This window comes from Myotis yumanensis, unplaced genomic scaffold, assembly GCF_028538775.1.
Source record: "Myotis yumanensis isolate MYYU_CA2020_CCGP unplaced genomic scaffold, mMyoYum1.0.hap1 SCAF_1, whole genome shotgun sequence".
NCBI lineage: Eukaryota > Metazoa > Chordata > Mammalia > Chiroptera > Vespertilionidae > Myotis > Myotis yumanensis.
The window spans coordinates 51,691,479-51,712,646 of NW_027223752.1; the positions used below are offsets into that span (position 1 = coordinate 51,691,479).

General features: G+C 40.3%; 1 protein-coding gene across 4 annotated transcripts in view; it reads right to left on the bottom strand.

The window, feature by feature from the left end:
* Positions 1-21,168, bottom strand: part of ZNF609 (zinc finger protein 609) — a 224,117-nt gene that overhangs the window by 108,385 nt on the left and 94,564 nt on the right. Inside the window, exon 1 of one of the 4 annotated variants that reach the window (XM_070420982.1) lies at positions 4,881-4,932. The exons of the other annotated variants lie outside the window; for them this stretch is intronic. Within the exon in view, the coding sequence (XP_070277083.1) occupies positions 4,881-4,889 (9 nt within the window). The 5' untranslated portion in view covers positions 4,890-4,932. Of the gene's footprint in view, positions 1-4,880; positions 4,933-21,168 lie in introns of those variants that run through there. 4 annotated transcript variants of the gene reach the window in all.

Below are 21,168 nucleotides of genomic sequence, written 5' to 3' on the forward strand. Positions count from 1 at the left end.
GCCAAACCAAGGGTTTTGATTTCTTAAGGTGCCTAATCCTGATTTGTCTCTAATTTTAATAATTTCTCAATTATATCAAGTAATTCTTTTCATATTTATATCTTTTCAGTTGAGTAAAGCCAGCTTGATTGGCTGGAATGTAGATTAAAAGTTCCAAATATTGGCAAAGTTCGAGTGACTATATCATTAAGTTCACCTTGCGAAAATTTCAAAAACTTCTTTTTGTAAACACACAGTCCTACACACAGCCATACTGCCCAGGATCTCTTCCTATATAATACAAGGCTAATATGCAAATTGTCCCCTTGACTGGGAGTTTGACCAGGGGGCAGGGACGGATGGCCAACTGCCCGTGACCCCTACCATAGGCTGGCCCCACCCCCGATCGCCCCCACCCCCCCACCCCAATCAGGGGCCGAGCCAGCCGGCCAACCTCCCGCGTCCACTCCCCCGCCAGCCCAGCCCAATCAGCCCCGATTGGGGTGGGCCAGCCAGACCCCACCTGTGCACAAATTCATGCACCGGGCCTCTAGTTTATTTATATAATTAATAGCACACAAAACCCTAAAAAAGAAGAGGGAATTCAGTATCAGGAGAAAACAAAGATGTCAACTTCCCAGAGGAAATAAAAGAACTTCCACAATGATTATTACTTCCATTCTGTTTCCATAAGATTTACAATGCAGAAATTTCATAAGTGTAAAATGCTATATACTGAGGAGTCAAATCCCTTCTTTGATCATTAGGCAATTTCTGCTTCAACCTTCTGTTTTCTTCCCATAGCCAACCTCTAGGTGTTAATGTTCAAAACACTGGTGTTCTGGGACATTATCTCCTTTTCTCCTTTAATAAAAACTGTGTAAGCAGGGAACATTCTAGTCTTCCCTTGGTTCCCTGATGTCTTGTTGCTCTTCAATGCCTACAGTTGTTCCAGCATTCTCAGACACAATAGTCAAGGCTCACTCAGTACTAGGAACATCTCTTAAAGGGAGAAATTTGATTTAAACTACATAAGCCTATCTAAAATAATAAGCATTTGAAGGATTAATATAGATCTTGTACACAATGTAGTCTCAACCTCTGTAGGAACTATATTTAAGTTTAATAGCAACAAATTGGTCTATTTACTAATATAGTAGTTTCCTCTTATCCAGTAGGGTGAATGTTCCAAGACCCCCAGTGGATGCTTGAAGCTGCAGATAGTACTGAATCCTACACATATGATGTTTTTCCCTATATATACTAGTACATGCCTTTTTACTTAAAAGTAAGCATTTAATGACTTCTCTTCTGCATATCCAAATTGCAAGCATCACTACTCTTGTGCTTTGGGGCCATTAAGTTAAAATAAAGGTTACTTGAACACAAGCACTGTGATATAATAACAGTCCGATAACCAAGACGGCCAAGTGACTAATGGGCAGGTAGTGTATACACCATGGAGATTTTATCACTCTACTCAGAATGGCATGCATTTTAACTTATAAATTGTTAATTTAGGGAATTTTATGTTTTTGGACCATGGTTGACTGCTGATAACTGAAACCATGGAAAGTAAAACTGCAGATAAAGAGGAACTACTGTACTATAAAAAAAAATTAAGATAATGGTAATAATATGTTTGTTTAAAAAATAATGGCCTTACTCCAGTAGCAAAAAGCATGCCTAGTGGCTAGATCTTGTTTTCTAATACTATCTATACTAATAAAAGGGTAATATGCTAATTAAACCAGACATTATTCCGAACGTCCTTCCTGACGAAGCCAGGGCCGGAGGGAAGCTGATGCCGGCAGCTGGGGGAAGGCAGGCCTACTCTCGCATGAATTTTCGTGCATCGGGCCTCTAGTTCTCCAATAAAAGGAATCAGGGTTCCTTAGAGAGAAATGGCTGATTCCCGAGCTGGGGCAGGAAATATTTATACAAGAGGAGTCTACTGCATTTTGCAGTGCCAGAATGCGAAAAAGTGCTCAAACAACCATGCACACAAGAATGTATGCATGGGCGAACATTCATGCATGTGCCTGTGTGTGTGTGTGTGCGCGTGCGCACAAACACACTAGTGATATGTTAAAGGAATACAAAAACTGACTGAAAGGGCTCCCAATGACTAAAGTTGGAACAATTTGAATAACACAATAAAGTAGTATTGAATTATAACCCAAAATATAAAACATATATCCATGAGTCCATCCTATCTAATAAAATGAGAATATGCTAATTGACCCTCATGCTGTCGCAAATGGTGGCGCTCACAGCCAATAAGGAGGGAATATGCTAACTGACTGCTCTGCCCCCAAAGATGGCGACGCCCACAGCCAATAAGGAGGAAATATGCTAATTGACTGCCATGCCCTCAAAGATGGTGGCACCCGCACCCACAGCCACAAGATGGCCAGCAGGGAGGGCAGTTGTGGGTGACCAGGCCAGCAGGGGAGGGCAGTTACGGGTGACCAGGTCAGCAGGGGAGGGCAGTTGGGAGGGACCAGGCCTACAGGGGAGGGCAATTGGGAGGGACCGGGCCGGGAGGGAAGGGCAGTTAGGGGTGACCAGGTCAGCAGGGGAGGGCAGTTGTGAGCGATCAGGCCGGGAGGGGAGGGCAGCTGGGGACGATTGGGCCGGCAGGAGAGCAGTTAGGTGTCGATCAGGCTGGCAGGGGAGTGGTTAGGGGGTGATCAGGCAGGCAGGCAGGCGAGCAGTTGGGAGCCAGGCAGGAGAGCGGTTGGGAGCCCGGATTGTGAGAGGGATGTCTGACTGCCGGTGGGATCGGGCCTAAACCGGCAGTCGGACATCCTCTGAGGGGCTCCAGATTGGAGAGGGTGCAGGCTGGGCTGAGGGACACCCCCCCCTTCCCGTGCACGAATTTCATGCACTGGGCTTCTAGTACTGATATAAATGACTAGATAAATGAATAAATGGAGGAGGAGAGACTAATCTCCCATGTAAAATTCCAAATAGTAATTTATGAAGATACTCTGCTCTTAAGGAGGTATAGCACAATTAACTCTCCACTCTTTACGCTGTAGACTGTGCATGGTGACTTCTCTCCGGAGTACAATATGGAAAGAGGAGGGGAAAAAAGGTAACTTTACAAAAGTGAGGAACCTGACAAACACTGTCTCAGTTAGGTGATCAAGGCCAACATCAATAGTTATAAATCATGTCAGTAGTATGTATTAAGCATATCATGTGATAAAAATGGCACTTTATCTCTGTGGTTATCTTCCCAATAACCCATTATGCCATCTTATCATGAGAAAAACTAAGACAAATCCCCATAGTGGAGCATCCTACAAAATATCTGACCAGTACTCAAAACTGACAAGATCATCAAAACAAGGAAAATTTGAGAAACTGCCACAGACAAGAGGAACCTAAGGAGACACAACTAAATATAATGTGGTATTCTAGATATGATTCTGGAACAGGAAAAAAGTAAATCAATCTAAATAAGATATAGACTTTAGTTAATACTAATACCAATACTGACTGGTCCATTAATTGTAACAAATGTATCACACTAACAGTAGGGGATGTTAATAATAGGGAAACTGGATTTTATGAGAATACTGGTATATGGGAATTCTCTATACTATCTTCTCAACTTCTCTGAAATCTAAAACTATTCTAAAAAATAAAATCTATTAATAAGAAGAAACAATAGTCATCCCCACTGCCAGGTCAGAATGTGATTTAACCAAATCAGGGTGGGTGAAGGAATTTAATAAATTAGAGTTCACAAAGAAACACACTTCCCCTAGACCAGTGGTCTGCAAACTGCGGCTCGCGAGCCACATGCAGCTCTTTGGTCCCTTGAATGTGGCTCTTCCACAAAATATCACGTGCGGGCGCGCATGTACAGTGCGATTGAAACTTCGTGGCCCATGCGCAGAAGTCGGTATTTTGTGGAAGAGCCACACTCAAGGGGCCAAAGAGCGGCATGTGGTTCGCGAGCTGCAGTTTGCCGACCACTGCCCTAGACCTTAGGAAAAAATATGAAACCTGTTATCCAGGTAGATAATATCAGGTCAGTTGTCTAATTATATATAAATATAAAATATTTAAGTTTCAAAGTAACTATATCTTTGCTTAATCAGAATCAATCAACCTAATAGACACAGAGCTAGCAACGAACATGGTTGATCTTATAAGAGATCTGGGGGTGGGGGTGGGAGTGGGGAAGAGGGCTAAAAGTTAAAAATTCAGATAATAATTTCAATAGACTAGCTTTGCTTGAAAGTAAGAGCAGATAAAAATCTTTGGAATCTATCACATCCTAAGAGAGACCTAACTTCCTGAAAAATCAAATTGAATCACCAACTGCTGAGTCTTAACTATGTGCAAGGCATTATCCCTGGACCTACTACTCTAAGTGTGGTCTCCAGATTGGCAACATCATCACTTCCTGGGGATTTGTTAAAAATGCATATGGCTCTAGTCAGTTTGGCTCAGTGGATAGAGCATCCGTCCTCAGACTGAAGGGTCCTGGGTTCGATTCTGGTCAAGTGCATGTGCTATGGTTGCAAGCTCGATCCCCCACCCCAGTCAGGGCACATGCAGGAGGCAACCAATCAGTGTGTCTCTCTCATATCGATGTTTCTCTCTCTATCTCTCCCCTTTCCTTCTACTCTCTCTAAAAATCAATGGAAAAAAATATCCTTGGGTGAGGATTAAAAACAACACATATTGACCTCATCCCAGATTTACTGGGGGTTCAGCCTAGAAACCTGTATTTAACATGCTCTCCGGGTGATTCCCATGTACACTGAACTTTGACTGTCACTGTGGTAGAAAGTGTGATTTCTCTTTGAACTTGGCAAACACATAGAGTGGTCTGGGCTGCAAGTTAGCAGATGGAGAATTCATGTCACACACCAACCCACCTGCCACATGATTACCAAGCAGCACTGGCCAAGGAGTCAACCCTCCTGTACCAGAAAATGAGTAGAAACACAATGGTTTGATCCTCTGAGCTTTTTGCGGCATTTTAAAATCTGCAAACAAGCAAAAGGAACAAGTCAGAAGGAGGCTGAAAATGCTGGCCAGGAGGGAGATATACATAATAGCAGGTATAGTGTATTTTCTACTCAGTGACCCAAAACAGACTAAATGCGACAATCTAGTCCTCTTAACATCTCCAGGTTCTTGTTTTCCCATGGAAACACATACATTTGGTTTTGACTCTTCTGCATTTTGAGACTGCTGTTTCCATCTTATTCTTGTTATTTAAAAAGTAAAAAGCACTTTCTATATCACCAAGAGCAATTCAGCAGGATTCATTTCTATATACTGTGTTGCCAAATATAAGCCCCAATAATGAACAACACAAGGGACAAGGGTTTGTCTTAGTAAAATGATTAGAGTGTCAGGAGAAATCTAGCTCTGCAAGCTGCTGCTTTTTAGAAAAACACACTTAACTGCAGCCGCAGATCCCTCCCTCCTCTTGCTTCAGAATCAAATGTTCACCCATCCCTAGCAACAAGATGAAGACTTTAGAGAGAGGGCTCTGACAGCAAACCACCAAGGCTGCAGACACATCCCGTTTTAATTGCATCAGCAACTGCTAAGCAATTAATGAAGAAGAGGGAGGGAGCACCAGGGCAAAGAGAGACTTGAGCAACCATGTGGAAATACTTCATCCTCACTCCAACAAGAGCAGGTGATTTATGGCAGCTGCACAAAGCATCAAATCCTTGCATCTGAACTCCCAGGCTACATCCCAGGCAGCAATAAAGCGACATAGTCTAGATTTCCTCTTGCTTAAAATTTTGTATCTCCCATTTTCCTCCCTGTAGCCACCAACAAAGATGAGGGAGGGAGAAAGCCAATAGGTCAAGTGGGTGATTTAGCTATGAAGTCCCTTGGGCAGATTCTATGTTTTGCACAGTACGAGGATGTAGTAAGGATCAGTAAATACTAAATACTAACAGCAGTGATTCATCAGAGGCATGCAGGTCCTGGGTCTAGGGCAGGATGGGGCAGGAACTCCATCAATAAATCTCTGCAGTTTCCTTCTTTTTCAAGCTATATCCTTATCCGATCACAGAAGAGAAAGTCAGTAAGAAAAAACTGCCAATGGCCCTGACTGGTTTGGCTCGGTGGATAGAGCGTCAGCCTGCAGACTGAAGGGTCTCAGGTTTGATTCCGGTCAAGGGCATGTACCTTGGTTGCAGGCACATCCCCAGTGGGGGGTGTGCAGGAGGCAGCTGATCGATGTTTCTCTCTCATCGATGTTTCTAACTCTCTATCCCTCTCCCTTCCTCTCTGTAAAAAAATCAATAAAATATATTTTTTTAAAAACAACTGCCAATGAAACCTTTCAGAGAGAAAGTGAACTCTCAAATGTGGCCATGGTTGCCAAAAAAAATCAGCATGAAAGTGAAACAAAAGCTCAGTCACTTAATGCCAAGATCCCAGCTGTCACCTCCTAAATAAACAGAGAACCCTAAATTACAACAGTGAAGGTTGGTGTTTTGGGATATGAAGATGGGAACTGATGAAAAATGAGATGGTTTTGACTAATTCACACAGGAAGTTCCTAAATAGAATAATTATCAGATACTCTCACTTCCCCCACCTTTTCCAGCCCTCACTATTCAATCACAAGGACCCGAGGTCCTGGGTTTTCTGCAACAAACCTGATTTTAAAATTCTACCCTATTGTGTCTGGATTTGAGGTTGCAAGAAAAAAATGTTTGCTTTATATATAGCTTATCCCAAAGGCCCTCACACAGAGCTTGACAGATGGTAAACCAACATACCTAGCAATGCCAAATAGAGAAGGGTAAAGAAGGCAGGAGACAGATCCCTGGGGCCATGGTCCAAAAGTATTGTTAAATTGGACTTCAACTAAATTGGCCTTTCCCTACCACAGAATTACTTGCACTGCTTATTAAAAAATACAGAAGATTATGATTCAAAGGGACTTCCCAGCTAACTGCTAGTAGGGAAAAAAAAAAAATCAAACTCCTTAGAAATCCCTAATACCATACATAGATCTAGTTTCTTGCCTACCTTCTCATCTCATAGCCACTCCCTCCTTCACTCTGAATTATTTGGTCATTCTACAAACATTTATTCAGTGCCTGCTACATGCTAGCACTGTTGTAAGCACTATGGATGCACATAGGACTGTCATATAACAGTTGTTCAATTTTGGCTTGTATAAGGGCTCCTGGCTGAGGAGGCTGGATGAGCCTGAAAGCCATTGCTAGCTAAGCTACATCCCTGGTGTAAGGCTGCAATCTCCTCGAAAGGAGACTTTTTTTTTCTAATTTGCAATAAGAAGCCCTATGGCCTAAGAGAGGCCCTAGTTACAGCGACAAACAAGTCAGACAAAAATCTCTATCCTCATGGAGCTTACATCCCTTTGTGGGGGAGACAGACAAAACCAATATAAATTAGATAGTATGTGAGACAGTGATAACTGTTAAGGAGAAAATGAAATAGGAAAAGGGGAAAAGTTTGTGTAGGTGTGTAATTTTAGAGGAGAACTATTATTCTAGAGGTTCCTAAATTTATACCATATGTTTTTATTGATTTTTAGAGAGAGAGGAAGGGAGAAAGATAGAGGGAGAGGAACTTTGATGAGAGACATCTACCAGCTGCCTCCTGCAGGGCCCCCTACTGAGGATCGAGCCACAACCCGGGCATGTGCCCTGACTAGGAATCAAACCCAGGACCTCTTGGTTCATGGGTTGATGCTTAACTACTGAGCCACACTGACTGGGCTAGAGGTTTCCAAATTTAAAACCATATGAATATTCAAACAATTTCATCAACTGCTGCTGGGCATCAGGTCCATGGCAAAGTGATCAGGAAAAATAAAGCCCTGGGGGAGGAAGGATTACTAGAGTGAGGGAAAAACAGACTAAAATAAGTGGTTAAGTATCTTGCTACACATAAATAATAGATGATATTAAGAAATGATTGTATAGTATAATAATGATATTTTGGTTATATAAGCAAATGTCCTCAGTTTTTAGAGATGCATGTTAAAGTATTTAGGAAAGAAATGTCATAATGTCTCAAACGTCCAAAGTGTTCAACAAAACTAATAAATAAACCATATCTATAGAATATGGCAAAACCTTAACAATGATCAAATCTAGGTGGTAGGTGATCATTTACTTCTAATTTTTGTGTATATATTTAAATTTTTTCTGAAAAACACAAGTGGGGGAGGGAAATTATTGCTATAATACAGTTTATCCATTATATTTGAAAAGATGACTTGGTAATATTTTTAGATCGAATGCCAGGCTTTTAAAGATGCCAGTTCATGCTATCCTGGTTAAAAACATAAAGTAGTCCCTGACCAGGTGGTTCAGGTGGTGGGAGCATTGTCCCAATACACCAAGGTTGTGGGTTTGATCCCTGGTCAGGGCACATACAAGAAGCAATCAATGAATGCATAAATAAGTGGAACAACAAATTATATGTTTCTCTTTCTAAAATCAATAAATACAAATTTTAAAATAAGAAAACAATAACAAAGTAAAAACCTGCTTTTAAAATATTTTGTAAATATTTAAAGTCTGTTTATAAATATTTTCTCTCAATTCTACTTAGCCAGACCCTTCTTAGCTCTTTATTTCCATATAACTGTGTAACAGGTGAAACTTACACGCTCTACATAGTTTATGATGTTCCACTCTTTCCGGGAATCAGATTTCCCAAAGCTGACCACTAAATGCCTCTTTGCTACCAGCAGCTTCAGGCTGTCTGCCATGAAATAGTCCTTACCTCGGAATGACACTAAGGGATACCACCTATGACCTGGAAGAGGATGGTGGCCTCCAGATGAACTGAGTAACATACTACTAGGCTGTAATACAATCTCTCTCCCCTGGCTCTCCAAAGCAGCTCAGAATTAGTGAGCCGTATTTAGGGTCACCCAAGGTAAAACTGGGAAGCCTACCACTCCCTCTTCCACTGACAGCTTAGGACCCTCCAATTCTAAACCTTTCTCCATCTCTTTTGTATCTCTTCCTTTACTCACAGTTAATTCTAAGTGGTAAATCAACTAAATAAATTAATCCTAATTAAATATGTTTAGCTAACTGGCCTTTTAAGAAGTGGTTAGAATTTCTGGCTCTTAGCAGTTTCTTCAAAGTACATCATGGCCACTAATTCTGATATACAGGGTGTTCCAAAAAATGTATACATACTTTGAATGATTGGTGACAGTGTTTATTAATATACAGTTCATTTTCAAAATTTAAAAGAATCCACAGAAATGAATAATTCTTTTGTCAATGCCTGTTTTTTTAATAATATATTTTTATTGATTTCAGAGAGGAAAGGAGAGAGAGATAGAAATATCAATGATGAGAGAGAATCATTGATGGGCTGCATCCTGAATGCCCCCTCCTGGGGATCAAGTCCGAAACCTGGGCATGTGCCCTGACTGGGAATCAAACCGTAACCTCCTGATTCATAGGTCGATACTCAACCACTTAGCCACGCCGGCTGGGCAATGCCTGCTTTCAAACCAATGACCATTCTAGTCTGGGCATTGCTGATAATGTGAAGCAATGGAATCACAAACATCAAGAATCATTTTGTTTGGTATTTGTGTGACCTCTATTTGTTGACTATTGCCGGTTTTGTACTGTAAACTTTATCTTTTATGTATCCCCATAAAAAAAAATCTAGTGGTACTTTAGGATACATTTTCTTTTTTTAAATATATCTTTATTGATTTCAGAAGGAAAGGGAGAGGGAGAGAGAGATAGAAACATCAATGATGAGAGAGAATCATTGATCAGCTGCCTCCTACTCATCCCCAACTGGGGATGGAGCCCGCAACCTGGGCATGTGCCCTTGACCAGAATCAAACCAGGGACCCTTCAGTTTGCAGGCCGACGCTCTATCCACTGAGCCAAACCGACTAGGGTTAGGATACATTTTCTTTGTTCAAATCTTAGTCTGGCTCCACTCATTATTTCAAATCAGTAAAACCTGAAAAGGAGTGAAAACTAAGTGAGTTGTCAGCTGTTAAAGTGTGTATACATTTTTTGGAGACACCCTATATATTACATACATACATATTCTGAAGTATACATATATAGAGTCTCATTTGAAGTTCCCATAAAACCAAGTCCACTTTCAGACAGTTCAAATGTTAGCCACTGACTGATTATACCTACTTCTTTCTCCATGGCTAGTCTAGGAGACTAATTTAATATATGTCAACAGAAAAATGCCTGAATAAATGTATAGATCAGTGTTCAGGTGGGTACTTTTTATCCTCCTTACTTTAACCAAAACTCATGGTGAATTTCAAAGCACACGAAAAAAAGGAAACTTGGCCTAGTATTAAGAAGAATGCTTATTCCATCTTGGTTCTCTTAAGAGATGATCAACCTGGCCGGTGTTGCTCAGTGGTTGAGCATCGACCTACGAATGAACCAGGAGATCGTGGTTCAATTCCTGGTTTGATTCCTGGTCAGGGCACATGCCTGGGTTGCGGGCTCGATCCCCAGTAGGGGGTGTGCAGGAGGCAGCCAATCAATAATTCTCTCTCATCACTGATGTTTCCATCTCTTCCTTTCCCTTCCTCTCTGAAATTAATAAAAAAATATATTTTTAAAAAGTCTTCTTTATAAAAAATAAAAAAGATGATCAGAATCACTATAGCATGACTTCAAATGCCTTTGCAAACCTAATTTTGCCAGTTTCCCATTCTGCACTCAATGCTTCTGAAATTAAAGACATTAAATTCATTTACTAAAATGCTTATGTAATTTAGTGGGCATTCCTAGTAGCCTAAGCAAACATTAAAGGTAACTATGGAGCAATTTTATAAATTATTAATAAAGAACTTACTGTGTCCTAGTAAAGAGACAAGCATTTACAAAAGTTAAGAAACTATTAGTGGATAAAAGGATATGTAAGCAATGTGCACAGAAATGGATGAGTGACAAATATTGTCATTCACTGTGATCTAAGTGGATTGAATGGCCGAGTTTGGTATGCTCTAACATAAAGCCAGTTTAAACTCAGATCATACATATTGAAGCCACACTGAAAATGGGTATACTTCTCTTCACTTGTTCTACAGCAAAACACAGATCCTGACCCTGGTTTTCCTTGTGAATATGACAAAATACCAGTGAAGAGTCTATTCTAATTAAGGGATGAATAACATTATGCCTGAAAACAAAACGAAACAAATGCTTTTTATTTCAGGTGTTGTAAAAAGTAAAAATAAAGTCAAAATAAAGCTTCATTGTTTGCTCTCACTTCTATGTTAACCTCTCCCTTTTATCACCCCCAACTTAAATAAGACCAGAGAAGCAGTGATACAACACTCAGTATACAGTACTTACAGCTCCACTCATGTGATTATCTTGTGCTATAGTGAATTTCACAAGCAGTTTTCCAGACCACAACAAACAGCTCTCTCTTATCTGAGCCACTGAGGCAATTATAACTATCACTCAGCTGGCTTATATATTGTTTGGTATAGTTATCTCCTTAATTCTTTTTATGAGCATAGGTCATCCCCTCACTCCAACAATTAGACAATTAGACTTCAGAAGTGACCTCACCTCTTGGCATAGTAACTGCTTTCTCAAATTCCCCCTCTCACCCCCCACACACAGACACTAAGCTGCTGCTAATATTAAGAATACATTTTTTTGCTGGCTTCTGCTTCTGAACCATAAACTCAGGTTATTGTTTAATTATAGCAATCATAAGATTAATGCAAATAAATGAAAACTGTAAACCCCCCTTCCTATCTTTTTAACACCATTAGTTAAATTTGAGAGATTTAATAGAATTATGCAATTATTTCAGTCAGGAACTCCAATAATGTGGCTGTGATATAGAGGGATTATTAGTAACATATGAGCCCAGTGTGGGTGTAATATTAATGCCTCCATCAAATTAAATGATATAGGCAGCCAAGCATTGTGTTAAGATGACCAGCTTTGGTTACCCACACACCTAGGTGATAAATCAACTTCTGATCCTTTCTAGTTGTGTGATTTTGGGGAAGTAAAGGTAGTCTAAGGTTCTTTTTCAAATGTGAAATGTGAATAGTTAGCTCCTACTTGTCAAGGTTGTTGTGAGATTATTAAGATAAATTGTTGCCTAGCTAAGTCTACTTTGAAATCACTCAAAATAAATGATAGCTATTATTACTAATTGCAATAACTTTCAGTGAACAGAATTTTACATTTAGCAACCAACACCCATGGATATCCTTGGTACTATGCCAAATTGAGAAACAGACTGTACTTAAAAGAATGAAATGTGGACGTGGCAGAATAAAAAGATTGAACTAAAATTAGGATTTATACTCGGATATGAGATTTATTCTTAGGATTTTGCATTAAGTTTGAAGATTTGTAAAACTCAAAAGGATGGATAATTCAGATGTCAGATGATACAATATTAAACATATATCAAAATATTCACAGAAAGCAGGAAGTATACCTTTATCTCACTAAAACTTGAACACAAACTCTAGTTCTTAAGGTAACTTAACAAAATGGCATTTACTAAGCCTGCTCTGAAAACACCTGCCCCCTATATCATTTAATTTGATGGAGGCATAAATATTACACCCACACTGGGCTCATATGTTACTAATAATCCCTCTATATCACAGCCACATTATTGGAGCTCCTGACTGAAATAATTGCATAATTCTATTAAATCTCTCAAATTTAACTAATGGTGTTAAAAAGATAGGAAGGGGGGTTTACAGTTTTCATTTATTTGAAACACCACAATGTTTGCTTCCTTATCCTCAGAAAAGAGAAACAACGTTAACACTTGATCTACAACAGGTTTTTGGCCTCAGTTGATACAAGTTTCTCTCTAGAGATAGGTTCTAAGAGAGTCTGAAGTGAAAATTATTCTGAGAGAATCCATTTTACACTATAAAAGGGAGTTAGAATACAGAAACCTTAGGTCTTAATCAATCAGATCTGAAGTAGCATTATTATTTTTTGAAGTTAAGATGTATCCTGTTTTGGTTTACTATGTTAAAACTGTTCAATAAGAAGGCTAGGCAATGGGACTGCAGCAGTGAAGAAGAGACGAGGACCAACTCAAAAAGATTCCTCTAGAAGAGAAAGACTGATGAACAAGAAAACAAATAAGTCACTTTTAGGCAATCTACATGCTATTACCAAAAAACAAAAACAAAACAAAAAAACAAGAGTTACTAGGGAAAAGTACCATTAGGTAAGTCCTAGAAGAACTGATGGCTGAATGATGAGTACACAAGAAACTAGGGAAGAGTAACCAGGTTGAGGAGGGAACAAGGGCACATACTCTGAGACAGGACCAGATATAAGGTTTGTGTGGCTAGTATATGAATGTGGAACAGTGGTTAACATCAGTTAAACAGGTAGTCACAATATGTAGGTCAGATATGTAGGACTTTTTGGCCTTGGTAAAATAATTTGAATCTTATCTTAATTTGGTGAGTCATTAGATTATTTTTTTATATATATTTTTATTGATTTCAGAGAGTAAGAGAGAGGGAGAGATAGAAACATCCATGATAAGAGAGAATCATGGATTGCCTGCTTCCTGCACGTCTCACACTAGGGACCTAGCCCGCAACCTGGGCATGTGCCCTGACCGGAAATCGAACCTGGGACCCTTCAGTCCAAGGGCCAGCGCACTATCTACTGAGCAACACTAGTTAGGGCGTCATTCAAGAATTTTAAGTAGAGAAATCAGTGACATTAAGACTGTAACTGAAACCTAAAGATGCTGTTTTCTGTTAAGATTCACAGACTCATAGACTTTCAAAGTTCCTGAAAAATGCATGGAGGAAGTTTACAAGTTACGTTAAAATACACATTCTATGGATTTCAATAATTTTTTACCTGTTCCTTGTCTTTGGTCCCCTAATCCAGTCAGTTAGGAAGTCCTGCCAATCTCTCCTTAATAACCTTCATTTATTTTTTCCTTTTGCCAAGCATCCTACTTTAAACTCTTTTTCATCTTTTGTTCTTTTCCTACCCTTTTTTCTAAACACGTGCGTTAAGTGTATAAATGCACAGAGATGCGCAGAAATTGAAGAGATAACCCTGTAGAGAGGTCCCTGAGTTTTCTATGTTAGAATATGAATAATGAGTATAAAAGAGTATTTCATTTCCAGAAATAGAAAATAAGAGACTTACTGGGTAAGAGTAGTATGAACAAGGAATAAACAAATTATGGAATAGCCTCTGATGGGTTATAGAAAGCCAAAGGATCCTTTGTTAAAAAAAATAAAACAAAAAACTAGGGAGACAAGAAGAAGAGCGAATGAAAATATATGGTTACTCTAGATCCAGAACAGAGTGTAACAATTCATATGGTATAGGATATAGCTACACAGGCACCTGTTTTCCTCTACTCTCTGTTTATCAAAATCTTATTCTCCTTAGAGAGGCTTTGTGGCCCTCCCAAGCTAGGATTAATTTTTCCTCCTTTACAGTCTCATATTTGAACTTCTATTTAGCTCAATTTATTCGGTCTTAAGTTATACTGTTACTGTTATGAATACAATTATCTATCTTGCTTACATCACAAAGGGGGTGAACAGGAGAGAAAGGTGAAATACTAAATGATACACCTATGAAGGCACTTAGTAAACTGGGAAAGGTTAAACAAATTCACTTATTCAGTTAACATCTACTGAACAACTACTATGTGCCAGACACAAAATAGACATGGTCGGTGTTCTCATGGAGTTTATATCCTTGGAGGTGGTGGGAATGTTAGCAGTTATTAATATACTAGAGGCTCAGTGCACGGATTCGTGCATGGGGGTGGGGGGGTTCCCCTCAGCCTGGCCTGCGCCCTCTCCCAATCCAGGACCCCTTGGGGGAAGTCCGACTGCCAGTTTAGACCAGGCCTGCGGGGATTGGGCCTAAACTGGCAGTTGGACATCCCCCCGAGGGATGCAGCAGTGCGCCAAGTGGCAGGCAGCCAGGGAGGAGCCTGAGCTGGTGTCACACGGCTCACGCTCATCCCAGCCTGCTGCGCCTGCCGCTGTCACTTGGTAGCACTGCTGCGGAGTCAGGAGAGGTTCCTACTGCTGCAGCTGCATTTGCCAGCTGTGAGCCCGGCTTCTGGCTGAGTGGGCACTCCCCCTGTGGGAACGCACTGACCACTAGGGGGCAGCTTCTGCATTGAGCGCCTGCCCCCTGGTGGTCAGTATGCATCATAGTGACTAGTCGATCGGTTGTTCCAGTCGTAACAGTCACTTAGGCTTTTATATATATAGACAAGAGGCCTGGTACACGGATTCATGCACCAGTGGGGTCCCTCGGCCAGGCCTGCACCCTCTCACAATCCAGGACCCCTTGAGGGATGTCAGATAGCTGGTTTCAGCCCGATCCCCGCAGGCCTGATCCAGACAGGAGGGAGCCTGATCCTGTGCGTTGAGCGTCTGTCTCCTAGTGGTCAGTGTGTGTCATAGCAACCGGTCGACTGGTTGTTCGGTTGCTTAGGCTTTTATATATATAGACTGTTGATCCTTGAAGAATGTGGGGGTTAGGGGTATTGACTCTAGTGCAGCTGAAAATCACATATAACTTTTAATTCCCTCAAAACTTAACTATAGTCATGCCTGAAATATCATTTTTAATTCCCTCCATCAATGACCACTGCATGTAGTATATACAGTAGGTGATAAATAAATGTCGGAATTGGGAATACCTCACACAAAGGCTCTTCTAGTGCACCGACACTGGGCCCCTTTTAAAGGTCTTGACTTGGCCACCAACGGTCTCCTTGCTACAGACTCCAGGGCCTCAGCCATTCATCCTTTCCACTTGGTTGTTGCCACTCAGCCACTTTTAATTAATCCTGAGGTTTTCCTCCACACCATCCCCAACTGACTTTTTATCTCCAGGACTGGAATCACACTATCATCCTCTTTTGATTCCATCTTTAAGACAAGCTATCTTTTCTTTCCAAACAGACATTGCAATTAAGGTAGAATAGCAAGCACTCCTTTGACTTAAATGAAAATTTTACATCATTGAGGTTCCACATTAAAATAGTTTACAAGGTTAGGGCCCAGCCTGGAAATTACCCTCTCTGGGCATTTCTTCATATTCCAGTTAAAGCTAAAGTGACTAATTAAACTGCAGATGCATGAATTCCTTCAGACACTAAAAAGGTCACTTAGTACAACAGCTTGATTTCAGAATAGGGTATAGAAATAGGATGAAACTGAAAAACTTTAACTTTTTGGGTTACGATCCAGATGAAAGACTTGCTGACTAAAAGTAATAGTGACAGTAAACAAAATAAAACACAAAATAAAATAAAAGAATAAAATGTTTTACAGTTTCAAAGCTATACAAAGGAATCTGCAAAATAAAACTCTGAAATAAACCTCAACAGTTCAGTTCAACACCTAAATTTCCCTATACTGCAGTCAATTTAAATTTTCTATTTGAACTGTATGTGTGTGCTAAACAACAAGTATTTATTGAGCAGTTATTATGTGCCAGTCAAGGAGGATATGATGGTGCGATGCTAGCAGAAAAATAACCTGTAGCAGTCAAACAGATAAGCAATGATGATACATGACAAAGGGAAGTACAGGAATCTATGGAAACACAAAGAAGGAGTATCTAATCCAGCTCTAGGTCAGCAAAGACTTCCTAGAAGTAAAATCTAAACTGACATCAGAATATGAACATGAGCCAGACAACAACATTTATATAATACTTAACTGCCAAGCACCATTTTAAGAATATTCTATATATTTACCAATTAATTCTCCCAAGGACCTTATGAGGTAGGAATTATTATTATTATTACTTACCTTCTACAGATGAAGAAATTAAGGCTTTTAGAAATTAAGTAAATTGCCAAAACACAGAGCTAAGAAGGGGCAGAATCAGGATTAGAAGCTAGGCATACTAGAGGTTCTGGCTCTCTCTCTATCTCTAATATCAAGATAGGAGGTGAGGGTGAGAGGTGGAAAGAGATGATAAGGGAAGGAGAAATGAATGTATTAGAATGTGGAAGAAAAATACAGTAACAATTGAAGGAATTCAGTATGGTAGGTTCTTGGGAGAGGTTAAGCATGGAAATTTAAGAGAAACCAGATTAAACTGAGGCACTTTAGATTAAGGTGGCCAGTTTCAAACTTAGGAATCATTAGTGTGTATATTACAGCAATAGGCAAAGTGATTTCTTGGTGTCTCTTCCTTTGAGACAATCTTTCTATATACCACTACCAAAACTGAACTTCCTAAAACACTGTGTTCATGATATCACTACCCTGCTCAGAAAGTCTTTAGTAGCATTCCACTGACTATAGGATTCATTCCAAACTGTGGAGCCTTCACAAAATGGCCTCTACCTCTCTTTTTAACCTTTTTTTTTTTTTTTTGGATTTCCACCAATTCCAACTACAAATTTCAGCCCCATATAAAATTATTTTTTGCCCTTGGAACAAATACTCATTGCTGAATAAAAATTTACAAGAACTATTTCAATTTAACACTTTGCATCATACTTCTACCTACAAACAAAATATTTATCACTCTTACCCATATACATTTTTTAAAAGATCATTGTATGTATAAAAAAAATTTTGACTACTGGCCAATAAAAAGTAAAGCACTCTATTTCAGGTTTGTTCAGTGGCAGATATATTAGCATTCAGCATATTTGCCATAATTCAAGTGACTGAATCTGGGCTATCCCCAAGAACCACAATTTTATTCTTACCAAAAAAGTCAGGAAAAGAACTAATATATACATCAGGCCTCTAGTAAGAGATAAAAGTATAAAACTCTGAAGAAAATATAGGGGGCATTGGATTTGGCAATGGTTTCTTTCTATAACACCAAAAGCACAGGCAACAAATGATAAAAGAGATAAATTGGATATTTCTCAGAAAAAAATATAAGCACATGAAAAGATGTTCAACATTACTACTCATTAGGGAAATGGCAATCAAAACCACAATGAGATACTGCCATTAGGATAGCTATTATTAAACAAAACAAAAAACAGACAATAAATATTGGTGAAGATATGGAGAAAATGGAACCGTTGTACCCTGTTGGTTTAGGAATATAAAAAAATGGTGCAGTCACTATAAAAAATAATATGGCAATTTTAAAAAGTTAAACACAGAATTACCATATGAGCCAGGAATTCCATTTGTGGGTATGTACCCAAAATAATTTAAAAGCTGGGACTCAAGCAATTATTTGCACACACATATTCATACTGGCATTATCCACAGCAGCCAAAAGGTAGAAGCAACACAGTGTCCATCAAAAGATGAATGGATACACAAAATATGCTGTATACAAACAATGAAATATTATTCAGCTTTTAAAAGGAATTCTGACACATGCTTCAACATGGATGAACCTTGAGGACTTTATGCTAATTATAATAAGCCAGTTACAAAAAGACAAATACTATATGACTCTACTTATATGAGGTACCTAGAGTAGTCAGATTCATAGAGACAGAAAGTAGAATGATAGTTGCCAAAGGCAAGGGAAGAAAGTGATAGAACATGTTTAATGGACATGTTTGCAGTTTTGCAAGATGAAAAGAGTTCTGGAGACTGGTTGCACAACAATGTGAATGTACTTAACACATTCCACTTGTCAGTCTGTACACTTAAAAATGGTTAAGATGATAAATTTTTAAAAACCGATTTTTAGAGAAGAAAGGAGAGGGTGGGAGAGAGGGGGAGGGGAAGAGGGAGAGGGGGAAAGGGAGAGGGGGAGGGGGGAAGAGAGACATCGATTGGTTGGATTGGTTGCTTCCCATACGTGACCAACCAAGGATCAAATATGCTACCTTTTGATTTATGGGAGATCTATGGGAGATCGCTCCAACCAAATAAGCCACACCAGCCAGGGCTAAGATGATAAATTTTATGTTATGTATGTTTTACCACAATTTTTCTTAAAGTTAAAAAAAAAACCACTCACACCAAAAAAACACACCAAAAAAACAGAACGACTCTGGAATTAGATTTCCTGTCTTTGAATCTTGACTCTGCTACTTCCTAGCTATGTGATCTTGGGCAAATTACCTAACTAGTCTGTGCCTCATTTCCTCAGCTATCGATGGGATGACATAACAGTAGTACCTAGATTATTAACTTGTGTGATGACAATTAGCAAATATATATAAACTTCTCACAACATTCTTAGAACACAGTGAGCTCCATTTTAAGTGTTTATTATTAAATTCACCATTTTGAAAACATAATTTAATGTGGAATTCAGGCCTACAGGCAAAACTAAGTTTTTCCCAAGCAAAATGGAATAAAACAATTCATGTGCTTATATTCAGGGTTTTCAGGTAAACTCTTGATATAAAGCAGCACTGACACACAAAATGAGTAAAGATTTCCATATTATGTTGTTTTTTCAAATTTATAATTTGAATATTTCATCAAGTAGTTTGTTTTAGTAGGTGTTCTAAAAATTTCTCTTCAAGGGATTCTAACCAGTACTATTAACGGGGCACATTCACTAATGTCTATTGATTCATCAATCTGTAATGAAAAACATCAGATTTAACCGCCATCTGGCATAGTGTTGTTTCTATGACAGCTGATGTTTTACAATGTCCACAAGTAGAATTACTCAAAAGTGGCACCTTTTCTATTTCCTTTTCTTCAACAATTTCAAACATAATGTTAACTATTTCTAAGCAAGATGGTAAAATAATCAATTCTGCAATTGTATAAGGCTACAACCTTTGTTTCCTGACTGTATTTGTATATGCTGAAAAAAACTCAAATCTTTTTCTATGAAAATGGAATGTTTTGTGATGAGGGATCAGTGTCATTTACTTGGAACAATTTCTTCTAAAAACTCTTCCTTGCAAATAAGACAATTAGGTTGGAGAAAAAAAATCAATGGGAAATATATAACTAAACTTGAGATCATCATCGACGGAATAATTATGAATTCACTTTTTTTCCTGCTACTTGGTTTGTGAGGTGACTCTAATAACTTTCCAGCTTTAATCAAGTAATCTATATAGGGTTTTATATAGGGTTTTATGCACCGGTGGGGTCCCTCGGCCTGGCCTTCGGGAATCAGTGGACCTCCGGAATCAGTGGACCACTGCGCTGCAGCCTGGTCTTACCTGCCAGCTTGTTGGGCTCCAGCCCACTGTCCACGTACAGTGTCAATCCTATATAGCACGAAGTAGTGCGCATTGTGGCAGGCAGCCAGGGAGGAGCCTGAGCCCTGCTGCGCCTGTAGCAGCAGCCACTTGGTCGTGCAGGGGGAGTGTCCGCGGGAGAGGCTCGCCTGCGCTCACCAGCCGTGAGCCCGGCATCTGGTGGCGCTCCCACTATGGGAGCACACTGACCCCCAGTGGGAAGCTCCTGCATTGAGCATCTGGCCCCTGGTGGTCAGTGTGTGTCATAGCTACCGGCTGGTCATCTGGTCCAGTCACTTAGGCTTTTATATATATAGACTAGAGGCCTGGTGCACAGATTTGTGCACTGGTGGGGTCCCTCAGCGTGGTCTGCGGGGATCCGTCAAAACTGGTAGTCCAACACCGCCTGCTGCTCCTGCCTGCCACTCCTGCTCATCCCAGCCCTGCTGCGCCTGCCGCCACCGCTTGGTAGGCTCGCTGCTGCTCTGCTGTAGTCTCTGGGCTGTGGAAGCCAGCTGTAAGCCCTCTGTCTGGCGCCGGTTGGGAGTGTACTGACTACCAGGGGGCAGCTCCTGCATTGAGCGTCTGCCCCCTGGTGGTCAGTACGTGTCATAGCTATTGGTCAAGCGGTCGCTTAGGTGTTTATATTCTATACTAGAGGCCTGGTGCACAAAATTCATGCGCGGGGGGGGTCCCCCTCAGCCCAGTCTGCACCCCCTCCAATCCGGGACCCCTCACGGCCACCCCTGCCAGCCTGGTTGCCACCAACTGCCCCCCCTGCTGGCTTGGTCGCCCTACACAGCCTGCTGCTCAGTCGTTCAGTCATCCGGTTGTTCGTTCGGTTGTTTCAGATGTGACAGCCCCTGGCTCTTTATATATATAGATATAATAAAAGCCTAATATGCAACTTGTCCCCTCGACCGGGAGTTCAACCAGGGGTTAGGGCTGGCAGTGGCTGTGGTGGCAGGTGACCAGGGAAAGGGAGGTGCCCCTAACAGACAGCCGCTAGGGACCCTACCTGTGCATGAATTTTGTGCACTG